The sequence below is a fragment of the Aricia agestis genome, chromosome 7, assembly GCF_905147365.1.
Source record: "Aricia agestis chromosome 7, ilAriAges1.1, whole genome shotgun sequence".
Classification (NCBI taxonomy): domain Eukaryota; kingdom Metazoa; phylum Arthropoda; class Insecta; order Lepidoptera; family Lycaenidae; genus Aricia; species Aricia agestis.
Window position 1 is genome coordinate 11,015,389 of NC_056412.1, and position 22,339 is coordinate 11,037,727.

General features: G+C 35.1%; 1 protein-coding gene across 1 annotated transcript in view; it reads right to left on the reverse strand.

Annotated features, from left to right (window-relative positions):
* Nucleotides 1–22,339, reverse strand: part of LOC121728917 (carbonic anhydrase-related protein 10) — a 52,792-nt gene that overhangs the window by 17,796 nt on the left and 12,657 nt on the right. The window contains exons 2-5 of the mRNA XM_042117247.1: nucleotides 21,627–21,848; nucleotides 14,712–14,762; nucleotides 5,926–6,062; nucleotides 2,028–2,219 (exon numbers count right to left, since the gene is read on the reverse strand). Of these exons, the coding sequence (XP_041973181.1) occupies nucleotides 2,028–2,219; nucleotides 5,926–6,062; nucleotides 14,712–14,762; nucleotides 21,627–21,690 (444 nt within the window). The 5' untranslated portion in view covers nucleotides 21,691–21,848. The remainder of the gene's footprint in view (nucleotides 1–2,027; nucleotides 2,220–5,925; nucleotides 6,063–14,711; nucleotides 14,763–21,626; nucleotides 21,849–22,339) is intronic.

Here is a 22,339-nt window from a genome sequence, read left to right on the forward strand (position 1 = left end):
CTTTCAAATTAAATAGTTTACTTTTCTCATCAAATCTATAAAGTGTGGTCAATGAATAACCTCCTTTCAAATAATATCGTTTTCTTTCTAAAAAAATATAAAGAAATGTTATTATATATAAAAGAGTATGAATTTCACCTTAAATAAAAATCCACAAAGTCTATTGTAATGTTTTAAAATATAATTATTAAGCCCGTTGAATGTAAATTGTAACACTTTTGTTAAAAACGTAACCACATAGAAATCCACAGTATTTAAAAGCCAGTGTAAATACAGGCATTCATTTTTTACTTTATAAGAGGATTATAATTTTTTACTGATATTTTATTCTAAAACCAAATTCAGAGTACAACTCTGGTATTATTCTGGTAGGTATAATTATTATTTTTATCTATATAAATAAAAATGAATTTTAAATTTTGTTAGTATCGCTAAAACTAAGAAAGATTAATTTTAGTTTTGAAATATTCGGGAAATCCAGGGAAGGTTTATATTAGAAGGAAAGTGAAAAAATATTCACTACCTCATGCTAGTACTGTTAACAATATTTATACATATAAATAAAATTGGAGTGTCTGTTTGTAATATTAAAATAACCGTTTTTTACTACATGCATATGATTTTTTTTACTATGGTGTAAGTACCGTCTTACACCAAAATAACAATTTTTAGAATTTTTGTCTGTCTGTATGTCTGTCTGTTTGTTCCGGCTAATCTCTGAAATGGCTGGACCGATTTTGACGGTACTTTTATTGGCAGATAGCTGATGTAATAAGGAGTAACTTAGGCTACTTTTTAACCGACTTCCAAAAAGGAGGAGGACATATTTTTACTTTTTTATTTTTTACCTATGTATTTTATATTTTGTTTACGCGGACGAAGTCGCGGGTAACAGCTAGTATTTAATAAGACTAATTAACCTTTAATGGTTACTAATAACTTAATTATGTACTTAGATGAAACTACAATGATAATTTGATTGAACAAGTTAACCTTAAGAGATTAAATCAATATGAACATAGTTAATCATAATAAGTGGTTATATTACAATGATTAGCATTACAATATTACACCTAATCATAATCAGCACCCTGTTACTATTATAAAAATGATGACATTTTGCGAGGAAATAATAAATAAGAAGTGATTAATGTGTGCGTCGATCAATAAACGATTGGAAGTTTGCTGCTTTTTCTCACAAAAACAAGCATAATTTTAATATTTTAAATAAAAATTGAAACCGACTTCCAAGATTAAACAATACTAATATCATTATTACATGAGCTTAAAGTATTAATTTTCTTTTTCAGAAGTCACATAAATCTCAACTATTTCTGACAAAAAATTTCATAATTTTGAAGTCGATACTAGCTAACTTAATAGTGAGTTCTGTGACAGAATATCTGGAATTTTGGGACCAGTACCGATAGCTTTTGTTTCATTGCTGAATATCAATTATTTGCATAAACTCTTTTCTGTATCAACTTAAATAAAAGTAATATGTTCAAAGGTCGTAGCAAAGTGTATAATATAAGAGCTCAGCGATTTATTGCCAAATATTATACCTGCGTAGTTTTAAATAAAAGAGCGTGTGTTCAGAGTATTGTATATAATAGCTCCCACACCGGTTTCACAGTACATAAGAGCACTCTCTATTCCTTTACTCTCATAACCCAATGGGACGGAAGACCGACACGACCGGCGAGAGATCAGGCACAGGACCGACTTTTTACATGCCCATCCGACGCATGGATCATCTTGTTTCTCAGACAATTAGGTGATCAGCCTGCATTGTTGGAATTTACATGTTTCCAACGTGGAAATCGAACCCACGACCTCCGAGTCAAGAGCCGCGCTCTATACCACTAGACCACGAGGTAAGAGTATGTAGTAAGAGTCAGAAGTGAAGCTTCGGTCCAAAATAGTGACGGTGCGGCGAAGTGACATAATATTATTATTTCGATCATGTTTTTATGACGCAACCTTAGAACACTCCCGACGCGCCTAAAGAACATCAAAGAACTCACCTCAGCGGGAAAAGTGTACCCGTTGATCGCGTGCTCCGACCCGAACTGGTCGTGGAGGCCGTAATGTATGTGTATCTCGTGGAACTGGTACTTGTAGGACAGCGGCCCGCCCGTGATGTTGATGTGGTGGCGCGTCTCGTTCTCCACAGTGAAGATCACGGAGTGACCCGTGTTGCTGATTAGCCCGTTTATCTGTGAAAATTGTAAAGATATGTGATTTCAAACTAACGGGTATAATAATAAGGTCGATCGGGATCATCACTGACTGCACAGTTGAACACCCGGATTACGAGAACTAGAAAACGTTGTTAAAATAAGCGACAATGATTCTACATCGCTCATGACAACACTTATATTATTAAAAATAATTATTAAGTACATAATATTATTGAAATTAACCCATCAATCCCAAGCGGCAGGCTGCTGGTCTTGAATTGAAATCTATTGTGTCTGCGATACCCACGATGGAGGTGTTAAAAAGCTTAAGAAACCAATATCCTGTAGATCCGTCGTGAACTATAAATTATACTGTATCGTACCGAATTCTATTTTCATTTGAAATCTTAATAGAAATTAATTTATAAACAACATTTAGTACATCTGAAGCTGAGAATTATTCCTGAATAACTTTGTTCTAGGAGCCACTCAAAAATTCATACAATGCAGTGAGTGGATTATGTGCGGAAGGTTATTAATGTTGGAATAATTTCACGTAGAGGCTTTGCTGCGGCGAGGTAAAGTATGATACTCACTACCTCCAAATTATGAAACGCAGGCTTATAGAGGAACTATAAGCCTGCGCTTCACAATTTGGAGGTAGGAACAGGAATACATATTACTAATATTGTATGAAAATGAGTGATTGTTAATCATGCAAGTAATGAATCGATTCTGAAGAATGAACCACTTCGTGGGCCAGGAAATGCAACAAGTGCACGTTTTCCGTAAAATAAGAAAATTATCAAGTAAAACTTTAAAAATGAGGACGGTGATCAAATCATGTGACTAGAATTTATATTTATTATTATTTATAGAAATTTGAAAATTCGATTTGAATTTTTATGAGTATTCAGACTTAAGAGGAGTCCACACCGCTGTTTTTCCATACAAACGTTGCCCCCTGTTTCCTCCCTGGATAATGCCGGTAGAGTTATAATTTTTTTTCCTGAATATCTATGGCCACTATAAGCATGTCCCTATGTTTTCTTTTTTTTTTTTTCATAATTTTATTATTAAAAAAGATAATTAAGAACGTCCAAAAACCCAAAAAAATGGCCAGATTTTCCTGTGTTCAAACACCCAGAAAACAAAACTGGCTAGAATATACAAAAAAATAAAACATAGGAACACAGCTCAAGCCTTGTTTTAATTCTTAATTTGGAGAAGGAATAAGCGGCAAACGAATCGAATATTTTCTGTTCTTTTATTAGACATTTTGTCGTGTTGTCTCTATCGCGCTCTGCGGTGGGAGACTTGAGATTGGTGAGACAGCAATACATTTTCAAATACCTTTTTTCAATTTCTCTCGCCCTTGGTGTATCCTCTTAAGTTCAATACTTAAGTCTGAATACTTATTAAAAATCATATCATTATGTTGTATTTATAGTATGATATTATGCTTGTGAGCTAACCGCTAACGTAATAAATAATATTCATATTATTATTTAAACCGTTCCCCAAACTCTATATTGAGGCTCTTAATTATGAAACTTTTGTTGTACTAACTATGTGCCGAGACGGCCGTTATAGATATAACTATAATGTTATTTGATTTTGTAGTGCTATTGTTAGATATTATGAAGCAAAATTATTAAAGTCATAGCTCACTCTGATCGATGAGGTTAGTTGAGTGGTTTATTGGAAGAAATTAATACACCAGGCGGACATTTTTTCTCATAATGTGTGTGTAGAATTAATATTTTTAATGTGTTGGTTTATTAGAAAACTAGATGACGCCCGTAACTCCGTTGCGCCAGAACTCGTTTATCGCGCGGGAACCGTACATTTTTCCGGGATGAAAAGTATCCTTTGTCCTTTCTCGAGACTCAAAGTATCTCCATACTAAATTTCAGCAAGTTCGGTTCAGAGGTTTGAGCGTAAAGAGGTAACAGGCAGACAGACATATTTTCGCGCTTATAATATTAAAGTATTGACTAGTGAGAAGGTTGCTCAAATGATTTTTCAGTGAAAATGAACTTTTTTCAATACTTTGTTACGGGGTTTCAAAGATTTTTTATCGTTGTTGATTAGGTTTGTACACTCTATGCAAAATAATACACACTATACGAAATATGGCTGTGTATCTTCTACAGTATATACTAAGGGCCCAATTTCACTTAAGCTTGTTAAAATGTCATGTTTTCTCTTTCATTCATATGAAAAACGAAAGAGGTTACGTGATTCTAAATCGAGCATTAACTTTAACATTCGTCAGTGAAATTGAGCCATAACATTAGAATATTATTATTTTACACGTTTAGCCTTACCACGTGTAAAGGACAAAAATAATAATTTGTAGTCTGAATAAATCTCCAAACAAAGTACCGCAGACAATTAATGAATGTTTGAAGACTAATGACGTATTTTAATAAACTCAGTGTGTATTTAATTAGTCCCCAAATAAGATCTTAGTTACGCATAAAATTAAATATGGTTGTGTCCCTAAGACCCTACGATTTCTACGTATAACAAAATTAAGTGATAATACTTAAGGGTGTGTATGAATCCCCTGTATATACAATTCGCTGTGTAAGTTGCAGCGCTGAAAGACTAAGATACATTTAATTATGATTGACCTTCAATTTTTACAAAAAAATAAAAAAAATAATGAAGAGTTTGAAAAAATCATGACGCAGTTTCAAAGTGAGTTCACTTTGACACGCTAAAGGAGCACATTTTTTGTGATTTCTATTATAGGTAAGCACTACAGCGTCATGAATTGGCCCATACGAAAGTTAAAATAGTTACTCTTTCAGAGCTGCAACTTTCGCAGTGAACTCTATTTAAGGGACTCATATACACCCCAAAGTATTATTACTTTGTTTTGTTACACCCTGCTTAATTACCACAAAAGAAACATATTGTACTGTATAACAGTAAATCTTCATACTAGACAACCAAAATGGCTCACAGACGCAAATATTCACACAGCGGCCCCTAAGGTATCTTCAAATGGCTAAACTATGCAGTGTTAAACTGGGCGCGCCAAAACGTGAATTTGCTTTAAATGTATAGATTTTAACGATAAGAATGAGTTGCACGACTTTTGTGTTACGATGTTAAATTACTCACTGGATGACGCCTATAACTTTCTTGCGCCAAAATTCCACGTGGAAAACCGTTTTTTTTACAATACAAATTTAATAATATTATATCCTTTCTAGTCACTCAAAGTATCTCCATATTAAATTTTATTGATATCGATTCAGCCATTTAAGCATTAAGTTTTAACAGACGGACAGCCCCCTTAGACAAAGTATCTTTCGTTAAAAACGATGACGAAATTCGTTATTAAAATGTATGCAGTTTGACATGTTAATAAGTCATGCTAAAAGACATTTCGCTTTCGAAGTCTAATTAATCGACTTCTGTCAAATCCCATACATTTTGATAACGAATTTCTTCATCGTTTTTAACGACCCTTTCGTTAAAAACGATGAAGAAAGAGTCATTGGCTGGGGCCCCAGAGGGCCTAGACAAGCGGCAAGCGATTATCGTAAACGCTAACGCCAACGCCACAAAATGTATGGGATTTGACATTAGTATTCGCTAGCGAAGCGATGACTTATAAGTTAATTATCAAATCCCATACATTTTGTTAGCGTTTACGATAATCGCTTGCCACTTGTCTACTAGGGCTGATTACATTTCGCATTTAAAATTACTAAGGATTACTCACCCTATGTTTATCTATGTGTAAAAATCGTAGGTTGGGGTCGAAGAGCAGTTTCTCTGGTTCGAGGTTGACGGGGGACTGGCGGCGGCCCTTGTTGCACAACGACCACTCCGGGTTGATCAGGCCCCAGAACGCCGGACCTGGAGGAGTTTCAATGAAGTTAGCTCCAGCTAGATTGTATTCGAAAACAGGGGATTGGTTATTTTTAATACAACCACTAAACATAGGACTTAATGTTTTATGTTTACAAGCAATAGTGATTACAGATTACGGATTAGTACGCTTGAAATATATATATATTTTTTTATGACATAAGGGGGCAAACGAGCAAACGGGTCACCTGATGGAAAGCAACTTCCGTCGCCCATGGACACTCGCAGCATCAGAAGAGCTGCAGGTGCGTTGCCAGCCTTTTAAGAGGGAATAGGGAAGGGTAGGGATGGGAAGGGAAGGGAAGGGAATAAGTACTATACTCACTCACTCGGCGAAACACAGCGCAAGCGCTGTTTCACGCCGGTTTTCTGTGAGAACGTGGTATTTCTCCGGTCGAGTCGGCCCATTCGTGCCGAAGCATGGCTCTCCCACGTATAATTATGTAGGTACTATCAGAGAAGTTCATTCATACGCAGATGGTGTGCCTACGTAGTTTGGTCGAGTTATGCTAAAGCTTAAAACCAGCCGACATATCACGACTAACATTGAATTGACCAACCGATCCAACCAAACGACAAAAGTCCGTCAACTGCCTATGAATCATATTTCTTCGATGGTGTACACTAAACGAAGACTGATATTTCTAAAACGTAATATTAAGGGCCCGCGTCACCACTTCCTGATAAAGTGCCGGATAGGCTATCCAACTTATTTGGCAGATTCTCCATATACTCTATCTGTCAAGTTAAGTGGTAGATAGCCTATCCGGCACTTATCAGGAAATGGTGAAAAAAAAGCTTTAAAATTTGAAAATTATACCTAACAGACGGCTAGTTTTCGTTTTCTGAGCTCAAAGGGACTTCAATAGTTACTCTCAACTAAAGTTAATATAATAATTTTAAACTGGTAACGTTAAAAAACACCATTTAACAACTTTTGAATAAATTATTCATTAATGTTGAAACAATACTTAATTAATGTCGGATGTACACATTTTACACTTGATTGTAATCAGGAGGCTTTTAAAATAATGAGCTGTCAAACGGCCCGCACGTAATTTTTAATCAGCAATTTTTAAGCCGTTACTCATAATTAGAGAGCTTGACTATTGATTATTACAAGATATCGCCCAATGGTCGAAATTCGACCTTACTTGCAACGACATTAGGACTGCTACCTATATTTTGTAAAAAATATTGACTTCATCATAGTTTTTTTCAATTCTTGTCTCTGGGACTTAGCTGATCTCAGACTGGCTATTTAAGCATTGTCTAATAGTATCTAAAATTAAATAAAAAAAACAATAATCCATTTTCAATTTGTCAACTTGTTGTCGACAGACTTCAACCATAAATAAAAGAGTATAATTCGCGTATGTATAGGCTTGTCACTCAAAAATCCCTCCCCATATAAACTATAACTGTGCGAAATTTCATGCACCTACGTTTCCCCATTTTTCGTAAAAAGGGTTACAAAGTTTTTCTCTCACGTATTAATATATAGATTTATTGAGAAATTAAACAAATAGGCAAGGAACTAGTTGCCTTTTTTTTCTTATTTGTAATTTAAGGAACTCTGAAAAATATAAACATCGGTGACAAAATTACTCTGATATCTTAAAAAATCTCCAAGATGTTACAATTTGAAAATCACAAAAAATAAAATTTCCCGAAACGCGCTCCATACAAAATGGTACTCGTAGGTACGCATCGCGGGACTACTTTGTTCGATAGCTATGTTTTAAATATTATTGAGTCTATGAAAATGTTTTCATAAGAAAAAAAATATAAATTGCATAACTTATTGAATGGTAATACAAATATTTGGAAGTGAAAAACAAATCGACTTGACTATCCAACTTTGAAGGCTCATTACAAAAAAACCTACATAAAGAAAAAAAAATACATAAGTTAAAAACAAAACAAATTATAATTCTTTCTTCTTATCTTTATTTTATTTAAAAAATCTTTGCCCTTGTCAACATCTAATTGTGTGAGGTTAAACTATAACTAGGAAGATTCAAGACATAATGATAGTTGATACATAATATTAAACACTTCACAATGGTTGAAATAAAATATTTAGTTTTAAAAATTGTTTCACTTTAACGACAAGAGCTGACCATTCAAAAAATCTGGAAACTTTTTTGGGCTCATAATAAGCTCGTCCAATTCATTAGAGACAATTCAGGCTAAAAGTTTTAATTCAAACGAAAGCAAAGCCAATTACGAGTATAAATGTAAATAAAAGCAATGAAATAGCTCAAATTTAAAGTAGCTATAATTTCAGTGTAGTTATTTGATTTGTACACTGAAAATATTTTATTTATGGAGGCAGAGTTTCGGAGTGCCACTTAAACTTTTACCTCTGATAAAAAATTAAAAACAAAATGAAAACACCGACAAACGACCTACTTTACTATTTCAACTAATAACTTACTTTTGGTCCGTGTGGGTATAAAATAAGTTATTAAGCTAATTCAATAATTTAGCTGTACTTAATACTAGTACTGTAATACTGTGCTTAATACTAGCTGCCCTGGTTAACGTTGTTTTGCCATATAAAGTGTTTCGCCCATAATATTATTTTATTGAAGTGACTTAATAAGTATGGCAGCTTGGCAACGTCCAGCGCTATCCCGTCGCACAAACAATGGTCGCCGTCAGTATCGAGTTGTAATAATTTATTATTATTTATTCAACAAAATATGCCCTTATCAATATAAAAATTACCCAGTAGCCGATTCTCAGATCTACTGAATATGCATATAAAATTTGGTAAGAGTCAATAAAGCCGTTTCGGAGGGGTACGGTAACTAACATTGTGACACGAGAATTTTATAGAAAAACGAGCTTTTGCCCGCGGCTTCGCTCGCGTTAAGAAGTATTATTATATGCAAACTTTCATCCCCTATTTTAACCCCTTGGAGGTAGAATTGATCAAAATCCTTTCTTAGCGGATGCCTACGTCATATCATCTACCTGCATGCCAAATTTCAGCTCGATCGGTCCAGTGGTTTGGGCTGTGCGTTGATAGATCACCATGTCAGTCAGTCACCTTTGAGTTTTATATATAATACGAGCTTTTGCCCGCGGCTTCGCTCGCGTTAAGAAGTATTATTATATACAAACTTTCATCCCCTATTTTGACCTCTTGGGGTAGAATTGATCAAAATCCTTTCTTAGCGGATGCCTACGTCATAACATCTACCTGCATGCCAAATTTCAGCCCGATCCATCCAGTGGTTTGGGCTGTGCGTTGATAGATCACTATGTCAATCAGTCAGTCACCTTTGAGTTTTATATATATAGATAGAGATATAGATATTTGAATAAAAAAATATATTGTAATAAGGTACGTAATTGCGGTAAGTTGAAGAAGGCTGGTGTATAATCAAGTGTGGTATTTCAATATGTGGGGAAATTGCAGGAAAGTGTGCGCTGTGCAGTTTGGATCGCGTTCAGGTTTTTATTATTTATGACCTTGAAAATTGCCGCGCCGCGGTTGTGGTCACGCCTACTTTATGCCACACGTTTACTGAACTTTCCTTATTGTTACTTTTTGGCACAAACCTCGCCTGTAAAAAATTTAATGCCAAAACCAAAAAGATTTACTTTAGAGTATTATAAAAAAGTAAGAATGAGTCACGACTCATCAAAATGCTATAAATATTATGTCATTTTTGTAGCTTTTAAGCTAGGTAGATAAATAGCCTAAATGCTTTATCGTTTTTTTATTTTATTCAAGTGGGTATTAATATATTATGTCAAACTCCCTTAGTACACCTATCCTTTTACGCTTAAACGCGATTTATATGATTTTTAGCATGAAGATAGTTTGAAAAAAATGAAGGAAAGAAAACAATATTATAATAATTTTTCTCAAGACAAATTACGGTTTCTACGCGTACGACAAAATAAATTTCTGCGCGAACAGTCAGCAATGTCTAGTAAAATATAAACTAAGACATATGCTCATTATAGTATTAACAGCACTATACTTAAGTACTAAGTAGCTTACAATATGAAAAATGAGTGTGTTATTATTGTTACGTTAAAGGACGCACAGCGGGCAGCCTGATCGCTAACGAGGCTAAATATTACACAGGGTGGCGCACGCAATAAGATTATAGTGTGCTTTTTACTGCGCGATACATGGATATTTAAGCATAAATGTGTACCATCCTACAAAAAAAGATTAAGTCATGAATGCAATAATATTTTTGGATCATTTAGAACAACACTGCATTCATAACCCGATAAAAAATGTGGATTAATACACAGTTACTATATAGGTTAAGAGGTTAGTATGTCTCGTAATCTTAAGATCGCGAGTTTGAGTCCCACCTAAAAATGTGTAGGTATTTCTAAGCTTTTTGAAATATATGAAAGTGTTACAAATGATAGCTCTTGAAAAATAAAAATAACAGTATAATAAAAGTATTAAAATATATAATATTGTAAGAATATTGCCAGCTGATGTGAAGCGTTTAAAGTTAATTGAATTATACTTGTTCGTACTGACGTTTTGCATTTAGATGTAACTAATACATGATATTATGACAGGTATATTATCCAATTATCCATGTATTTAATAAGTGTACATTGAGTCATTTTTAAGTTCTCTGCTTTAAAACCTTCCCTTTGCAATATTTCATCCCCTGGCAAGTTTTGTATATAAAACTTGAGAGGTGTCAAGGGACACCCGAATGGAACGTAGTTATTTCCTATGTTCGAAAAACCTGTATACACCATACATACTATACACTCAAAATTTATATAAAAAAACGCCATCTATTGACGCCCAGGAATACTAACAACGCGTCGGTTTATTCTCAAAAACCGCCATCCAGTTGACGCACAGGTATACTATTAACGCCCTCTGCCCCTACCATGCAGTTACTAATAAAAAAAGTGTCAAGGTCGAATATCGTTCTGTCTAGCCTAAATAAGATTTACGCCGAACGCGCGATAAGGAACTACGTTCCAGTAACCCAGCCATTTCATAAAATGTCAGCTCCAATATGGCATACCTTCATACTCTAATGCGCTCACCTTGCTAAAGACATAGTACAAACAAACATGAACACTCGAAAAATTTGCTTCCTTCTGGCGCTGGTAAAAAGGAATTACCACGGATTCATCCAAGAATTATACAGGGTGTAACAAAACTAAGTGATAATAGTTTAGGGTGTATAATATATAGGGTAATAGAGTTCGCTGTGAAAGTAACAGCACTGAAAGAGTAACTTTTTTTCATCTTTGGAAAAATTAATGATGCGCGGGCGCTTGCCATACAAATCACAAACAAACTTTTGCTCTTTCAGTGCTGCTACTTTCACAATCAACTCTATATAAGGAACGCATAAACACCCTAAAGTATTATCACTTAGTTTTGTTACTCCTTGTTTGAATACACCATTCACTTTAGCAGATTTTGGGTAACATTCCGTCGGTACATTTTTAATGCTTGTTACTTGATTAGCTGACCCTCCAGCAATTTGTTACAACAAAAATACTTATGAGAAAGAAAATAAAATAAATTGTGTCCAGTATTTTTGGGTATACTATAGTTGTTATGTTTTTTGGCTTTGTTTGGAAACTAGATCTTGCCCGTTTGTGTTTATTTGTTTATCGCATTTAACCGCTACATTTTTGTGTAATAGAAAAATATGCTCTTTACTTTCCCGTGAATTAATATATCTCTGTAGACTGTACCCAAATAAGTTGTGCAATTGAAACGTTTTTTTTATTTTGATCGCAATAATTATTAAAAATCTCACAATGATTTCAATTTTTATGTATTTTTTTACATAGTAATTATATTATTAGAATGTTACATTTAATGATTACTTAACTTTAATTATAATTAAAATTATAATTTTCTTTTCTGTTATATTAAGTAATCTATTATCTAAATCTTATATATAAAAATGGATTTTCAAATGTGTTAGTCGCGCTAAAACTCTAAAACGGCTGAACGGATTGGGCTGATTTTAGTCTTAAAATATTCATAGAAGTCCAGGGAAGGTTTTAAAGTGACACGAAGTTCACCGGGACAGCTAGTCTTATATATAAAAATGGATTTTCAAATGTGTTAGTCGCGCTAAAACTCGAAAACGTCTGAACAGATTGGGCTAATTTTAATCATAAAATATTCGTAGAAGTCCAGGGAAGGTTTTAAAGTGTCACGAAGTTCACCGGAACAGCTAGTAATAATTAAAATAGTGTCACTGCGCCGGTCAGTTATTAAACGTTACTTAAATGTATTGAAAGAATCAAAAAGCGGACGTATATTATATTTACCGGTACCTACTTGCAATTCCATTTTGTAATAAGTGACCTCGTTCTTGAAGTGCATTCATTTTATCTCAGGTATTCGAGTAATATTTTTATAGCAACAGCATTGAAATTGATTTGTTCGCTTGCAACTACGTATTTTAAATTAAATTATTGATTTTATAGCTGTTACCGTAACATTTTCGTTTACTTTCATTCAGAAAATATTGAAAAGATGGTATTTTGTGAATGAAGTGAAACTTTACTTTTACGTTTTAATCGAGAATATATAATTAAATTGTACATAAAGTTCGGAAGATAAACATGTCTTTATAGTTAAAATTATTTTATTCATAATCATTTATGATTTAAAATATATTTATTTTAAGTAACGATTATAATATTATTGTTTTCTGACAAAAATACGGATAATAATATTAATATTATTATCTCAAAAGCAGCTACGATGCTAGTTGCTATGCAGCGCCTACGATGCTACGCAGCGCCTACGATGCTACGCAGCGCCTACGATGCTACGCAGCGCCTACGATGCTACGCAGCGCCTACGATGCTACGCAGCGCCTACGATGCTACGCAGCGCCTACGATGCTACGCAGCGCCTACGATGCTACGCAGCGCCTACGATGCTACGCAGCGCCTACGATGCTACGCAGCGCCTACGATGCTACGCAGCGCCTACGATGCTACGCAGCGCCTACGCTTCTACGTCAGATGCTACGCGGCCTCTACGCAATACTACGGTCCTATTTTATGCGTTGTCCGTAGGTTGTTCATTTATTGCTTGGGTTCGAACTGACTGCTGTTTCTTTGGGAAATTAATTAAAAAATAATATTGAACAGCATATTTGCTAGTGCAAACATTTCATCGTTATATATTATTATCTTTTGACCACGCGTAGATCACAATTATCTCCACTAGGACATCAATATAATTGATAATAATGTCATACTAAACACTGATCGTAACATTAGACGTCCATAATCATACAATCTATCAAATAATCCCATGTGGCTTACACGAGGCATGACGAGGAATAATTATTATGTTATTTGAACTATAAGTAATTAATGAAAATTTATTACCCGCAGAGAAGTCTATTTGAAATAATTATTATGAAAGCAATATTATCTACATATATAAAAATGGATTTTCAAATGTGTTAGTCGCGCTAAAACTCGATAACGGCTGGACGGATTAGGCTGATTTTAGTCTTAAAATATTCGTAGAAGTCCAGGGAAGGTTTTCAAGTGACACGAAGTTCACCGGGACTGCTAGTTAATAAATAAAATATATCATAATTGTAATGCATACTAAAGAGATTAAGTAAGACAACCGGAAATGTTGAATTTGGTTGACCATAAAAATCACAAAAAAATGCTTTTTCAGCGCTGCAACTTTATTATTATTACATCCAGTATAATTATAATTTTTATCACGTACTCATTTGGCTCAAAGGACATTAAAACTTATTTTTCTTATACTTTATCTCCACAATCGTACTGCGACCATCAAATATTCATAAGAACGATAACATACCTCACAATTTCGTTACGTGCACGATAAATCGCCCGTATAAATTTCACGTCACGTAAAATGACAAAATGTTATCGGCGGAGAAAAATTGATATGGTTTCGAAATCTGTGGTGGCGGGTCAATGGTTTCGGATTTCTCTCGGACCGGCGATAACTCGCATGCCTTAGCGCAAATTGCTTTTCATATTTCGAACATACTCAGTGTACTTTTAAATCGGTAATTCGGAAAACGGAAGAATGCGAGCGCGTTTCCGCTTTTTTGTTAGGATTGCATAGCGTTTGTCACGAACTTTGAGCGCAGTGACCGAACCAAGAAATTCCGTAACGGAAAACAACTAGCATTAGTCTAACGTCGTTTCAGTTCGCCAGAGATTGGTAAGGTATTGGTTTACGTACGACTAGACGTATGCCCATCATAACTACTAAAGTTGATAAAATATGTAATGCCATAGCTTTACCGCGGCAGTCCCCGAGTAAGTAACACATATTTATTTTAATTTTATTTGTGTATACCCAGTTTAGTTACGATCTCAAGCTAAAATCTACCAAGCCGCAGCCCAAACTGCATGGTGTGCATAACAGTTACAAAAACATACAAAGATACATGCATACGTAATATATTTAACACGGTCAAATGAACTTGACGCATCGCTGGAATGCAATAACCTGCCCGCTCCACAATGACGTCATCAAACCATGCGTCAAGTTAATTTGCCCGTGTTATACTCTCGACAAACAATCTTTTTTTTTCGACGCAGTTGCAGATCCACTAGCTTACCGACACCTTCTTCTTATGTTCTTACCTGAAATGCCGTCGTAGGTCCACCATTCTTCCCAACTGACGCTGCTGACGGCTAGAACAAAAATGTTATTTTTAGCAAGTTGTTAGTATTATTTAAGGCGTTTATAATGAGAATATTTGTTTAATAAATGTATTTGGTAGTAAAAATTTTAAACTGGTTACAACGCAAAGACTTCGAAAATTTGAAAACGGGCAAGGTTTGTAATGTTTACGAAAGTACTTCGTTTATGGGTAACATAATATAATATTATTACATTTTTATATTAAGTATGTTTAAAAATCTTATTTTGTTAGAAAAATATTTTTTAATTTTAAAATACATTTTTGGTTTAAATTTTGAGCGTGTAGAGACGTAAGGGGTTACATTGTCACGAAGAATATTTTTAAAATTGCTAGATATAAAGTACTCGGGGAGATCCCTTGGTGCTAATTCCATGCAAACGAGGTCGCGAATTTTACTCATTCTATTAATAAATAATGTTAAAATTAAGTTTATGGAATATAAAATAAACCAAGCATGTTGAAATGATTTTGATCAAGGTTTCAGGGCCTGTATATTTACGAGTACTACTAAAACACTTATGTTTCTTTTGAAAAATCGATATTAACAACATTGATTGCAATAATATTTTGTTCTGAAATTTTTATAAGACAATAAATATCGGCAAATAAAATAGTAAATATCAGTAACAATAAATATTTAATTCCGCTGCGGGCTCTTGGTACTGGAGCCAAGTTCTGTTGCTTTTATATTAAACTGTAGAATACAAACGAAATGCATGTACACATTTCAAAACAAAATATAAGCAATATCATAATAAATCTTATGTAAACATTTTATTCTATTTTATTATCGTTATAAGAGATACGATTATTTAGAATCTAGATATTAACAGGATCAATAAAGTCTTGAGTAGGTAATTAAAAAACTAGATGCTTTTGATATTATGGGTTATTCCCGGCATAAAATATTAACTGATATTTTGCTATTTATAATTCTGAAAAAATATGAAAAAATCTAGAAATCAAGTGAAGATTTTCTTAAATTAAAATTTGCTTAAATAACTTTGTTTCTTAATTACACCATGCGAAATCGCAAATGTTTTGGCTTAGTGGCGAACAAAAGTTTAAAAATAAGTAATTTCACCTCGAAAAAAGTAAACATTTCAAGTTGAGAGTCGGCCCGTCGCGAGAGACGGATTCTCGCGGGATTAAAATTTCTAATTTGAGCTTCTGAAGTTCTCTTAATTAAGATTATAAGATTATGATACTCATAATATTGCAGAGCAATTAATTCAAAAATCCCTTTATGAAATTTTTGTCCCTCATTATTTGTAAGTTGTTTTACTACACGATGATTTCGTTATTATATGGATAATTAAAATGTCATGTAATCAAACGAATCCCGAATTTAATTCCTTAGATGTATTTGGCAAAGTTTCTCAGAACCCATCAAAGTATTCTCAAGCCTTGAGAAAACTACTGTACTTGAGAATATACTTATAATTGATTACACACCTTTTTTTCTACAAAACACAAATTATTATCGTTACCAGTATGATTAACCCGATTAATACTTTAAAAAATGCAAATGAAAATTTTGGATTCACGTTGGTTAAACGAAATGTCGATTAAAAATCAATCAATAGTTTACGGGTACATATCCCAAGCATGCAGTCGAAATGTATACCATTCTCGGAAGTTACTCGATACACGCCTGATTTATGTTTTTAATTTAAATTTTTGCATTCGCCGAGCGAAGTTCGCCGCGACGCGCCGCCTGCATCGCAAATATATGTCGCAGTACTCCAGAGATCGTTTCCAGTTTCGATTCGATACAGCCCGAACCGTCGACTTTTAATCTTTTAATGCTACTCGACAAACTTTTGCCTCGCGGAATTCGTTAGCGTTTATTTCATTTAATATGTGTCGAGTGGTACTTTTTGTGCGGATTTATTTTTCGATTGGAATAATTCCGAACGGCCCTTTTTCATAAAGCTCGAGCGTGCGAGTACTTCTTTTTGCTTAATAGAGGAGTTAACATAAAACGAGATTAGCCGGCGTTATTACCGAGCTGCTCGATGCGGCTTACGGGAACTTTACCGTCGAAAACACCACCTGAGGCGCAGACCGACCGAACACCCCAGGCTCTAGTTTTAAAACGTGGCCGCAATAAATCGGAACACAAAAACTATTTACTCCACTTAGCGAAAGATTGCAGACGTTCAACGTCGTATTTTGCATTTCCTAGTGTTGCGAGTGCTCGAAAACAAACATAAGATTGAATTCTTATGCATTGTTGCATTTTGCAGACGCGATTGCTACGTGACGGAGAGAAGTGCCCGCCAGGGAAACGCCAGTCAGCGTCTATTTTGTAGTCTTAACTCTCAACTGAGTCCGTAAGACGGCAAACTTGAGCCTCTATTGGGAACGTTTTATCTAATGCTCTACGACAATACACAACGTTAATATCTATTGTGTACTACGAGTATTTCCTTGTCTTTTAAAATAATATTATGATGAATGTTGTTCCGATGTTTTCGATTAATCAGTATCAGCCTGTGTCGCTCTAGACGGCATAAATGGTTTTTAGTTCATTGAATATCTTTACTTTTATCATAATGAGAAAGTGTAGAGGTAGGTATAATATATCTGTCTGATACCTGTTCACGCTTAAACTGATTTTGATGAAATTTGGTTTGATACATCGAGTCTACTTAAACTTTTTATCCGAGAAAGAACCTTTTTTTTTTTTTTTTTATGAAATAAGGGGGCAAACGAGCAAACGGGTCACCTGATGGAAAGCAACTTCCGTCGCCCATGGACACTCGCAGCATCAGAAGAGCTGCAGGTGCGTTGCCGGCCTTCTAAGGGGTAATAGGGGAGGGTAGGGAAGGGAATAGGGGAGGGTACGGGAGGAAATAGGGGAGGGTAGGGAAAGGAAAAGGGTAGGGGATTGGGCCTCCGGTAAACTCACTTACTCGGCGAAACACAGCGGAAGCGCTGTTTCACGCCGGTTTTCTGTGAGGACGTGGTATCTCTCCGGTCGATCCGGCCCATTCGTGCCGAAGCATGGCTCTCCCACGTCAAACCTACGGTTCCCGCGCGATTAACGAATTTCTGGGTAACGAAGTTGCTTTATCGACTAGTATTGAATAGCTTTTAAAATGTGTGAAGACTCAAGCGCCTATATCATAGCCACTTAAATAATTAATATGTTTCGTAAATAGGCCTACATTTTAAAATGCTTCAAACTCCCAAGCGGCCACATGCGGCCGCAATAATATAGCCTGATACTTAATATTTAAAATATAGTTACTTAGATCAAGGTAGTCCCCGCAATATCTATAACTAAAGTAAATTCACAAGGAAGAAAATATTTACAAGATGAAATATCAGACGACGAAAGGAAACCACAATATTTTCAAGATTGATATAGATATTAAACGTTGAAAACGTAAGCAGTCTAAAACCGACGAACTCTACAAAGAACTCGGAGCATGCATCGGAAATGAATCAGCTTCCGTTTCGTGTGCGGCAAACGATATATCTCGCGACCCCGACCCAATCAAAAACGGACTCTAAGCTCGCAACAAAAAGTTCATTATTAAACTAAATATAGTACACCTGGTCATATCGAACTTTTAATTCTCATTTAAAATTCATTGCGAGTCCACGGATGCTCAGAAATTAAATGTGATTCAATTAGGTTTCGAGCTGCATTTTGTGCGTCGAGGTGCATATTAATACCCTTTGTGGGGAAAGTCGAAGCGAAGTCGACGATTTTCTGATGCGCCGAACCGTACTGCGAATGCGAGTGTCATCGATGTATGAAATAAATAAATAGAATCACGTGGAAAATAGGCAATTTCACGGTGCATCGGGCGTTCTTTGCCGGCGCGGGCGTATGCAGCCGCTCCCGCCGCGCCTGCCGCCTGCCGCCTCCGACAAAAGCAGGGATGTTAATTATTTCAGATGCTTCAGTTTTCCCCGTACACACAATTTAATTAAGTTCTTTTGACGACGCGGTATGGATATATCGGAAACGCAACGTTCAAGATACCGTATTGTTTAATTGGCGTTAAATTGGGAACGTAGCATTATTATTTTTATAATTTTTGTATGGTAAAAATTGTAAGTATATTCTAAAGCAATCTTAATTTGATATTCTTATCTTAAAGATCATGTAAATGCATTATGTCTACTATCGATTATCGAGTGTTAGATTTCTATTTTTATAACCTGTACCTACCTGTACTATACCTCTTATAATATGAAAAATTAAAATTTTCAACAAAAAAAGGTCTGTTGAAAACAAGACACGGTATACATCTTTATAGTTACAACAAGAAATAGATTCAATTTGAACTTATTCGAATTGAAATACTACAAAATATGGTTTGTCGCTTATGAAGCAATATTTCGGGGGCATTTTGTATTCAAACCGCAGCGGCGGCGAACTCCTACCTATGCAAATGTCCCATTGCACCCGTGTCCCCGAATATCTGTTATAGTGATCGCTTTAATACAATTCGCTTCGTACTATGAGCGAATTCAATTTGTGCGCGGTGTTTTATTTCAATGGAGTTATGTGATTTTTGTTACCAAATATCGGGTAAACACGTTTATTCCAAAATTAATTGACTTATTTACTCGCGGTTTCATATGAATTGGTATTGGTTTCCACTTTCCTCAAATAGTATATACTAGTATATAGGTATGGTAATAATTAATAAACATTTTGTAAATAACTTAACAAAACTGTTTAAGGATCTGTTTATATTATTATCTCTTTATTTTAATACATATTAAAGGAAACAAATAATGTAAATTACTAAATATATTTTAAATATATTTGCACGCAGCAACAAAACCACAAAACAAGACCCAATAAAAAAGCCGACAAAGTAAACTTCGCAGCGAGAGTAATTCAAACGCGTTCAATTCAGACGTATTATAATTTTTGGAACTATAAATTTAAGAACAACAGTTTAGCAAAGTTAAATTAAAGTCGCAGTCGGATTTTGCCCGCCCGCCCTTGCCCGCCGCCCGCCCTGGCCCGCCCGCCCCAGCTTAAGGTTACACCTGCGCTCCGGACGCATTGAAAACACAATTTGTGGCGCCTCGTGTGACTCTAGTTTACTTTTATGCAATTTGTTTTCTATGTTTATGCATGTGTTCACCTGAGATATAATCCCTATTTGTTTAAAAACATGTTTATGTTTATTCTTTTACAACCATTTTCGTATTGCAAGGAATTTTTTTTTATTGTGTTACTTTTTTGGAAGATAAAAAAAAAAAAAAAAAAAACAGATACAGAGGCACATCGACTTAGTAAATTTGGACGTCAAGAGCTATTGAGAAAAAAGATCGCGCAAGAAAACATAAGTCAATTATAACATATAGGCGATAACGTACGTCTACGAACGGTACACACTAGTTCCGTATAATTAGTTTAGTGATAAATTGGCAAACATCACGCGAGCGCCCAGCTGCTTCCTGTCAGGGTGTCTCCGCGCCTCAGCCAGCCTCGAACCCCGACCTCGGCCAATAAAATATGCTGCATAATATACTGGTGTATTAGCTGTTACCAAGCTACGTATTTAGAAGTGTTCAACTGGAACGGTTTTGTTAATATCAAACGATGTACTCGTAGGTGGAAATGTTGACTGGAACTTTATCGCAATTATTCCAGCTTTCGAATTACGAAATAATTTATAAATATTTTTAGCTACGTATTATGTGAGATGCACTGATGAAAAACAGATAGACAGCCAATCAGTAATAACAAGGTCTCATTTTGACCTTTGAGTAACACTTGATATTTTATTAATATTTTACCTATTTTGTGGCATTAAGGGTTATATACTTTTGTATATAACCCTTTTTTATTAGTAGATGACGCCAGCAACTAATATAAACTATGTTCTTACCCGGGACTCAAAGTTCCTGCATACCAAATTTTATCAAAATCGATTTAGTAGTTTTAGCGTGAAGAGGTAACAGACATACTATTATAAGTGTATATGTATGGATACTTTATTTATTTATTATACTTCTGATGTTATTATTGCATAACAACTAAGAGATTATCAACGAGACGTTGAACATTCATCGACATCCAAACTTGAAAGTTACTAATTACTATGGATTTGTAAAATAATGGGCTTCAAATAACACTTAATTTTGAACTCAGTCTTAATTATGTCGATATTAATTCTCCGCGGCTATCGTATGATCTATGGGCTATTAATATAAACCATAATATTGAGTTATACAACAAAATTTAGATGATACAAAACAGAGTTTGTTTTTGAAGAAACTAAAGTTATCATCAAAATTTTTAATACATTTACAATGTTTACACATATTACCTTCCCGCTAATAAAAAACTTTCATTTAGATATTATAAGACTATATAAAATGTTGTAAAGAACATAGGGGTCAGTTTACACAGAAACGAGATGCGACGCGACGACTCGCTTGCGGCACCACGAGTAGGTGCGTAAGCCGGGCGTAGCCGGGTCTGTTCACATTGACATGAAACCACGGGACTTAAAGATCCATAAACGCCATATTACAAAAATTCAAATGTTAAAAAGCGTGATGGCCGCACTGGTTAATTTGCTATGGCGCAGCATCTCAAGCTTAAGGGTCGATGCAGACCGCAACGCGACGCGTAGATGCATTTCTAAATTTGTACTGAATTGACAGATTTCGATTGCGTGAGATGTTTTGCAAAACTGTCAAATCCATATAAATTGAGAAATGCATCTACGCGTCGCTTTGCGGTCTGTACCCAGATGCACACTGCATATTTTTTGTAGTTAATAGTTAAATTGTAAGTGGCTAATTAAAAACCACATTGTTTCATCTCGTTTCGGGATAAATCTATGACAATCGACTTCTCAATTACCTGATATGCATAGGAGTATTTGCAGTAGTGCCGATGATATAGCCGTCCCGAGGAGACTATGCATTGTCTACGACGCGATGCTCGGCTCCCACATTTGAAACAGTTTCCGTTGACTACATATTCCTTACTTTAGAATTCCCAATTGCATTTTTGAAACGACGTCTGCACTTAGATTATACTCGCCGCTCGAACATCTCTAACTTTATTACGTTTCATTGTTATCTGAAACAAGGGAACAGGAGTTTAATATTTTTAAAGTACACTTGTTATTTTATATTTAATAATTTTTACTGTCTAGGTATCGTGGCTCCTGAGATGCAGCCAGGGGACGGACGGACATACAGCGAAATCTTAGAAATAAGGTCCGTTTTTACCCTTTGGATACGGAACACTAAAACATTTAAAGGTGCTCCCTCACCCGGGAATTCGTTACAAAGTCGAGCATTACATCAGTGAGAGAGGAGAGCCGAGCATTACAATGCGCATCTTATAATGATACAGTGTGTAATAGCTCGATACAACTTAATTGTAACATCAACTACGAGTAGCTATGGAATACTCAAAGTCGAATGTTACATTATACGCGAATGCTCGTCAGTCAGGGAGGTAGTATTGTAATGTAATGCTCAAAGTCGAATCTTTAATGTTACTTACATTACCTCCTATCACGTCGGCAATCCAGATTCCGGACGCGATTACACGTGAATGCTCGT